The sequence below is a fragment of the Enoplosus armatus genome, chromosome 17, assembly GCF_043641665.1.
Source record: "Enoplosus armatus isolate fEnoArm2 chromosome 17, fEnoArm2.hap1, whole genome shotgun sequence".
NCBI lineage: Eukaryota > Metazoa > Chordata > Actinopteri > Centrarchiformes > Enoplosidae > Enoplosus > Enoplosus armatus.
This window is the reverse complement of record NC_092196.1, coordinates 12,284,673-12,292,957: the sequence shown is the minus strand read 5'-3', so window position 1 is coordinate 12,292,957 and position 8,285 is coordinate 12,284,673. Positions and strand designations below refer to the sequence as shown.

Genomic DNA, 8,285 nt, shown 5'->3' with positions numbered 1-8,285 from the left:
CAGCCCTAATTTTTCTTTCAACATGTTAAAAGAAGGTTATCTGGCCTCGTTTGTGAATTTGTTAATCCAAAAGCGGTACTTCCCTCAATTGTTCACTTGGGGGCAGTGCAGGTTTATATACCTTCACATTTAGGGTTAGAGTTAGCCAACATTTTGCTACTATTCATAATATTGTATAATTCTAATAATACTACTTATAATAATTTTATCTTCCTTGCTTCTCCTTATCATTTATATTTCCATCATTTTTAAATCTTAAAATAATCTTATATAATAGTTTTATATGAGTATGTATGACACTTCTGCTGCACAGACTTTTTTCCATTATCACTTTCATTTCTTATATTTTTCTGCAAATAAATGAAGGCTGAGCATTCTGCTCCTAGTAAGGCAGTCAGAGTATATGTTTTGGGTGTTTGTATTGACATTGGGTATCTGGTATCAACAGGAAGCAAGCAAAATAAAATCATGATTAGGACTGTGAGTATAGGGACACACAATTAAGATATATATTATTATGTTTAGTAGTTTAAAAATCAAACTAGAGACTTCAAAAGTCTAAACTGACCAATACTAGAGAGACTGGCACCCCAGGCCAGTATGTCTCTAAGTTTTGAGCTTCAGTCAGCTGCTGTCTTAACAGAAGAGGTTTATCATGAACTGAATGGAGAGAAAAAACACATGTTCTTGTCTTTGACAGTTGGAGAGATTTTAGGGACAGGCTCTCAGCATATTGGTGGATATCTCACAAACAAGATCCTCCCAGCAAGGGAACATAACATTCACATTTCATCGTCTATTTCCATGGAGTCAATTCACAGTTGGGTATTAATCAACACAATGGTGCTCAAGGAAATCTTCTCAAAATGACTTGTATCTTGTTTTTAAATTGTCCAAAGCATGTAGGAATAAGTACAATATAGATAAAAGGTACATTTATTATAAACTAGAGAACGCAATTTCAGAAGAAATTGCAGTGAGATTGCTGGCTGCTGAAAAGCTGACGGCTGCATTGCTGAAATGACATTGCTTGAAAAGCTGGAAGCTTCATACAATTGCTTCATGTATAGCTGGAAGAAGAGCAATGAAAGGTGTTGAAATGAGAGTTGTCTAAGGACTTCTATGAGCTTAAGTGTACGGAGAATGACCTGAGGTGGCATTCAAGCGTCTTAGTTGGACTAAGGGTAAAGCATCAGTTTAGGTCTGAGCCCTATAAGCACTGCCGTCTACTAGTGTGTGTAATTGAGATTTCTACTTTGAAAGTCTTCAGCGTAGTGGACACAGCAAATGAAAGCAGTTGACATTAAACGCTATGTCCCTTACTGGAGAATCACATGAGAGGCAGTAAAGGAGTTGAAATAGCAGTTTCAGTTAAAAATGTTAAAATGTTTAGAAATAACACCCGTGTTCATCAGAAAAGCAGTCTGATGAGCACATCTCAATCAGCTTTATGTCCCCACTTGCAAATAATGGTTGGTGATGGTAACTGCTGAGACAGTCAGACAGTTCATTTATTAGAGACAGACTGACAGGCCCCGCCACCAGACTCTATCTTATCATCAAGATTTTTACATTGTTAGAGAGAGTAAACTCTGTTGAAATGTAATTACGGCACCAAAAAGGCCTGCTAGGAAATGATCCAGCCTCCATGAAACCGAGCCTCGGCTTTCTAGGGAATCTGAGTGCCCTAACAGACACTGATGCGTTTGACTGAAATGGATTCAGTTATTCAATTATGTATTCAATGTGGTTTTGGATACAACAAAGGGAGATCTTCACCTTTTGAATAAAAAGATAACAAAATAGACAGAAAGTTGCACATTGCACATAGATGTTAACTGTCCAGGACATTGGACCTGACTCTTGATTCATTTTCCTCGAGCAATTGACTTCATGACCGAATTACCCAAAATATGCATGACTAGGAAGCATTGTTTGTCAAATTAAATGTGACTTTGGAATGAATAATGATCAGCAACTGACTGCCTACTTTCTTTTTGGTACTAATAAAGACTGTTAGTGAAAGTTTCTTTCCAAGAAACTCCTCTGGACTCTGGACTCACATGATGGGAAAACATTTCCTGTCAAATGAAACTTTTGTTTCTCACCGGCAATCTGTCCTTAATTCTCAGTATCTATTATGTTTAATAAGCTCAAATTATGTAATAAAGACTTCAGTGACTGACTGTGTTTGGTTATTTTTCATATGGAGATGCATGCTAAGATTAGACCACAGATCAGCAGACAGCTGTCAGCGGCCCTTTCACGTCATCACAGAGGCTGGTGGGACAATGCAAGCCACTTGGGGAGTGCTATGCAGGGGTTGAAGTGGAAGTGGCCTGAAGTCACCCAGGCCCAAAAGTCATCCAGAATTCCCCTGTTAGTCAAAAAGTCAGAAGTTTACTCTGAGCTGCTTTTCCAGAAAGATGCTTGAGTTTCACATCTGGAGTTCATACATGGGAACTTCTGTTAGGAGCCAAAAATGATACAGTTCACTGCGGATTTTAATCCTGTGTGATATAATTTTTTACGTTAAGTGATCTTCACTTTTTAAAAAAAGGTGTTTTTATTAATTAGTTTGAAGTGTAGAGGGATTAGACTAATTTCCTCAGAGGAATATTCCTCCAGTCAGTTAATGACATGCAGGCTTTCTGAGGAAATCTAAACTTTCTTAAAAAACACAGAACAAATTCAGACACTCACTTGAAATAAAGGATACTATGTGCAAGGTAGACACAGTGGCTTACCATGACACTGTGTAGAAGAAAGAAATACTAAATTATTTATAATTAATTTGATGATACTTCAATATAAATGGAAATTGGGGAGGATAAAAACTGCAGAGTATAATGGTGAACGTTGATTCAGTCAAACCTTTACAAGGAAAAATCTTTCTCTGCCTTCCTCCACCTATTGTTGCTGAGATGAGGGAAGGGTGTGAGAACTGCAAGCGCGCCAGGTAGTATGAATAGAAGGTGTGTGTTGACTAAATGTAAATTCATAAAGAAGACTCTTTTTTTGCCTTAATTGCTTAATTTCCTTAGAGGCCAGCTGTTTTTCCTATTTCAAGAACTCAAGCTAGTTCACTGATGAAGCTCTATGGCAGAATCATTGCTTCTTAAACAGCTGTAATAATCTGCAGACTGTGTGCAGGAGCTGTACACTAGACTGGGTAAAGGTCATGTTTAGAACATATCTAGCTCTATCTAAGCAATAAGGTGATAAGGCTTTGTTGTTTTTTCATTCGTGAAATAGTTTTCTGGTTGTTTTGCTTTTCCTTCAAAATGATCAAAGAGACAACACACTGTAAATCAGCCAAAGAGATATCAGTGATGCTGACCAACATGACAGTGAGCTAACAAGCTTCTTCCTGTCTTGTGGGGGCCAATTCTCCAGCTGTAAATGGGTCAAAGTAACTCAGAATGTATCAGGATGAAACAAATGGCACAATGAAAAAAGTTTAATGATACATTTCCAATGATGTACACTAATGTGATACTTGTCTTACCTGGACAGGAAGTTGTACTACCTTTACTATTGCCGCACACCTCATTTTACACTATGACACATGATCTTATATCTGTCCAATTACATTAACAATGTGGATGTTATTCCAGTCGAATATGTTCAATTGTTTGTGTGGGATGAGATTGTTGGGTCACAAAATGGCCCACTTTTCAGAACTCATTAATGTGAGGCGTCAGAGATTTCCCCATGACCTAAATGGTGAAAGACTGGGGCTGCATAATGCCCTACAAAATCAGATCTGGGTCACATATACTAACTCTGTAAGTTTCAGCAGTATGTGACGTTCAAAGTCATACTGGAAATTAACGTCTGGTTAGATCATCAACATTACGACCAAAGAAAATGCTCAATAAGCCTCACAACGTGAGGTGAAGTCTCAGTAAAGCTACTCTTAATTAGGTCTTCACTGGCTGTGTCACAGCGGTGACACTCTGCTGTGGTGGCTAATGAGAAGTTGTTCCTGCAGTGTTTAGCAGGTGTGGGTAATGTGTGTGTTGGAAGCAGAGGGGATTAAGGGCTGAGTCTATCCTTTGATGAGAACATATAGCAGTGAAAATATATAGGTCAGTGTGGTTCGGAACATCAAGAGATAAAAATCGAATCGCTCAAAAGAAAAGACCATAAGATTTCAACAGCTAAAGCAGAGACCGGCATATGCCAACCCTGCTACTGCACGTGCTTTTGTGTTTTTAATACACCACAATACATGTCAGATACTTAACAGATTAATGAACTATATCACAAACACAGTATGTAATCTGTGATGCTGTGATGCTGTTCGTCATGGGTGTCTACACTAAGTGAGCCTATTGTGAAATCATTTAAGTTGCCAGGCGTATGAAGCTTACAACTGGCCTGATGTCACAGGAATATATGGGTCAATGAAGGGGGAGAAAAAGACCAGGGTAGGTTTTTATTTGCAGAGCCGCAGTATTGCTGTGTGTTTGTCTCATGCCTGTGCCTATATACACGTCCACTTCATCATTGATCTAATTTAAAGACAAAGCAGCCATGTGTGCAGACAAGGAAGAGGGATACCCAGATAGAAACGCATGACCTGAATACAACCCTTCACTGACCCATAGAATAGACATATAGCATGACTCATTGCAGTCCATTAGACCATATATTTGCACACTAACATTTTCACAGGTTGCCATGTTTCACTCTACATGCACACGTGTTGTGCCACATTTGTAGACATAGGAGGTTGAATTTAGGTATAGGTGCTTGAGGTTGCTAGGTTGTGGCATGTGAAGCATTTATTCCAGGCCATCGCAGGTCAGGTTTGCTTGTTCTGTGTATTAATAGATTATCTGTGGCCTATTTCGGGGGAACTATAGGCTATCAGGGGTTTCATTCAAAAGAGAATCAGCCTTAGAGAAACAGCAGTATAACTAAAACCTCCCTGAAAAATAAATTTATATTAGGCCTCTCCAAAATATATTTTTATGACACAATGGACCATTGTTGTCCTCTGCTGCCCCATCTGAATATAGTGCGGTTAGATGGGATAATGGGCAAAGGGAAGCAAGCACTGTACTGTAAGGGTGAAATCCTCTCAGTTTAGCCTGTCTGAGAACTTCTTGGGACCACCTCATTTGGACAAAGCTTTACAATAAGATAAATAAAAACAAAGAACCCAGCACTTCTGTTCCCTCAATATTTTTGATGACCCAGCACCCAAATAAAAAAAAAACATAAGGTTGTTGTGTCATAATTCTCTACAATTTCATCTACTTTGTTTATTAATATATTTATGTATGCATATAAGAACTTGAGATCATTCAGTGCAAGTCACCAAACGACTGGAGCTACTGAAACCTGTTTGAAGCAGTGCCATTCAAAGTTTACAAATATTTGTGCCATATAACGTAAATCCCATTTAGCTATTTTGGAAGAGAAACTTGCACTCACTTTTTGAGTGTTTCTTTTTTTTATGGAGTGACGTCATCACACGATGCATGACGTAAACTATCTGCGCCGCGAAGCAGGAAGCGTGATGGCGGCGGCCCAACCAAAGCAGGAGAAAGAGGGCGACGATTGCTCTCTGCTGCCTTTAGTCCATGATATTATCAAATGGTAAGATTGCCGGCAGGTTCATGTGTGTTACATGTTTATTCACGTCTCTGTGGAAACCTCTGTACTTGTCGTAAACAATCGTTTAGGTGGAGTTGCTAAGCTTGTTGTTAGCTAAAGCTAACGTTAGCTATTAGTTACAGCTAGGCTAACTAGAAAAGGTAAATGTCCAACATAACAGAACAATATGGAAGTAACGCTTTCCCTTATTCGCCCCACTTTCTTTAAGCATGGACAAGGACAGCCAGGATGTCCACCAAGAACTGGCCAAGCTGAAGGCAAAGATCCAGGAGGCTCGGGAGCAGATATCCAACATGCCCGGGATAGACAGCAGTCCGCTGGAGCAGCAGCAGCAGCTGGGCACGCTGCGTGAGCAGGTCCGCACCAAGAACCAGCTGCTGCAGAAATACAAAAGTCTGTGCATGTTTGACGTGCCAAAAGCATCATGAGACTGAAGACTGGATCACTGCACTGACTGGAGGAAGCTCACAGACAGGCGAGGTGCAGGACGGACTTGTTGTTTTCATCCTCACCTGGAGCAGATGAATGTGGGATTCAGGCATAACGTTACGGGATGGACGTTTAAATGAACAAGGACTTATTTTTCCTGAGTTGCATCACATTGCAAGAAATTGTCCTTATTTTTTTGTGTTTAAAGAGTGCAAGTTTAGTTATGTAGTATTTGTATTACATGTGCTTTCAGTGTATCATTTCCTTATCTGATATCTTGTTATATTCCTATTTTGTAATAAAATGAATTGATTAAGAAGTAATTGGCTCAAAACCTTTGTTAATGAGCCTACTAGTCTTACATAATTGATTAAGCATCTTTTTGACACAATTAAGATACTATTAGTATGAGGAGGGCTCATTCATTGCAGACTTGAAGGGGGAATTTAGAGTTATTCAGTATCCAATGGTTCATTAGTGGAATACATGTGTCCACATATTCACTTTTAACGGCTGTTTGCACTTGGCTGAAACAGTTAAATCTGAGTGAAAGAGTTTGAAACAGTGTGGGGAGGGTGTTTAGGGACTCCAGTGGATCCTCAGTTCAGTATGTTGCATGTTCATTGTGTTTTGCTTGAAAGGAAAGAGAAGAGGAAGACAGACTATGAAAGTAACAAGTGGATTTTATTTTCTCTTTTATGCAAAAGTTGACGTGGACATAATAAATACACATTCAGATTTGTTCATAATGCAACAAACATTCAAGTGCCACCAAGTTTGAAAAAAAAAAAAGCTAAATGTAAACATTTTGTTTTTCTCAAGTGGCTTTCTCTGCAAGTGAATGTAGAGGCAGATTTTACAGCATTTTCAGAGCATCTACCACTACACAGAGGCAGGCCTGTGAGCTGAGCCACTTGCCCCATGTGTCACAGCACAGTTTGGATCACAATGAGTCACTGTCGCCTCAGAGGCTGAAGTCTGCAGTATTTGGGCTGATGTGCTCTGTATGCAGAACGGCTGGCCTCCGCTTCAGCACTGGAAAGTCTCACAGAAAGTCTCTTGCACACAGGCAAAGAAAGTGTCAGCATATGATGCAGCCTTTCTCTTTGGTCTGGCTGCCTCCCACAGCTTTCTCCTTTATGTACATCAAGTCACTGTGCACGCTGGGTCTCCGTGCAAACGGCGCCACAATCCCATACGCGTTCCCATCTTTGCACTTCTTGTTTCTGAAGGATTTCCTGTGAAGAACCTCGCAGTACTGCAGGGACACTTTGCAATGCCGATCGGGGCTCATTTCGTTGGGCAGCTTGGCCATGGTAAAGAGAGTCTGAAACATCTGGTCCACGTTGGTGTTCTTCTTCGCTGAGATTTCAAAGTAAGCGCAGTGCTCGTCTCCACCAACCAGCTGCTCGATCTCGTTCTCCTGCACCTCGCGATAAAAGTCCCTGTCACACTTGTTGCCGCAGATGACCAGTGGGACGTCCACGTTCTCTTTGGTTTTGTTTCGCAGGCAGGACTTGGTCTCATAAATCTGGCGCTTCAGGCGCTGCACCTCCTGGAAGGAGTCTCTGTTGTCCAGGCTAAACACCAAGATGAACACATCACCTGGAAAACACGAGAGAAGACAGGTTCAATGTCAAATAATAATGAGAGTTTAACAGTAGCCAATGAACTCTGCAAACAGCAGCATGCTTTGGGCTTGAAGTGGTTTTAAAGCTCAACTCACCGGTAAGAATTGAAAGCCTCCTCATGGCAGGGAAGGGATGGTTTCCAGATGTGTCCAAAATGTCCAGCTGGTAAACGTCTCCCCTGATGCTGTACAATTTCCTATGAAAGTCCTCAATAGTGGGCGTGTACTGGTCGTCAAACCTCTCGTTCATAAACCGAGAGATGATGGCCGTCTTCCCAACTTTAGTGGAGCCCAGAATCACCATCCTGTGGCAATTCTTGGCCGGTATGTCGAACTCGTTCTCGGATGGTGACATTTTCTTAATCATACTTGCAGCAGCAGCAGCGGGTCGACGGTGCTGTAGCAAGAGATGGTTTTAAATCCTTTCAGTGATGTGAGGGGTCTAACCTCGCGCTCTCTCTCTGAAGCCAGAGGAGAGCAGGCTGGGGATTTATGGGGGAAGTTCGCCGCGCCTCCCCAATGCGTCATGCGTCACGCTCCTGCTTGGGGAGCTGGAGCCAGACCCGAAATTGTATTGTATTGTTACTATGGCTGGGTT

The 8,285-nt window shown here is 40.9% G+C and overlaps 2 protein-coding genes across 2 annotated transcripts; one reads left to right on the top strand and one right to left on the bottom strand.

Moving 5' to 3' along the window:
* Positions 1-5,500: 5,500 nt before the first annotated feature.
* med9 (mediator complex subunit 9) lies at positions 5,501-6,309 on the top strand. Its single transcript, XM_070923839.1, has 2 exons — positions 5,501-5,610; positions 5,837-6,309. The coding sequence occupies exons 1-2, from the start codon at positions 5,531-5,533 to the stop codon at positions 6,054-6,056; spliced, it is 300 nt and encodes a 99-aa protein (XP_070779940.1). The 5' UTR covers positions 5,501-5,530; the 3' UTR covers positions 6,057-6,309.
* Positions 6,310-7,138: 829 nt separating this feature from the next.
* LOC139300613 (dexamethasone-induced Ras-related protein 1-like) lies at positions 7,139-8,054 on the bottom strand. Its single transcript, XM_070923768.1, has 2 exons — positions 7,784-8,054; positions 7,139-7,662 (listed from the first exon to the last, which is right to left on the bottom strand). The coding sequence occupies exons 1-2, from the start codon at positions 8,052-8,054 to the stop codon at positions 7,139-7,141; spliced, it is 795 nt and encodes a 264-aa protein (XP_070779869.1).
* Positions 8,055-8,285: the final 231 nt, after the last annotated feature.

Bases quoted from the DNA above. Each gene is read 5' to 3' on its own strand.
- med9 (XM_070923839.1), top strand. From the start codon at position 5,531: ATGGCGGCGGCCCAACCAAAGCAGGAGAAAGAGGGCGACGATTGCTCT. The intron at 5,611-5,836 runs GTAAGATTGCCG...ACTTTCTTTAAG, and splicing joins GTCCATGATATTATCAAATG to CATGGACAAGGACAGCCAGG.
- LOC139300613 (XM_070923768.1), bottom strand. From the start codon at position 8,054: ATGATTAAGAAAATGTCACCATCCGAGAACGAGTTCGACATACCGGCC. The intron at 7,663-7,783 runs GTGAGTTGAGCT...CGTGTTTTCCAG, and splicing joins GAGGCTTTCAATTCTTACCG to GTGATGTGTTCATCTTGGTG.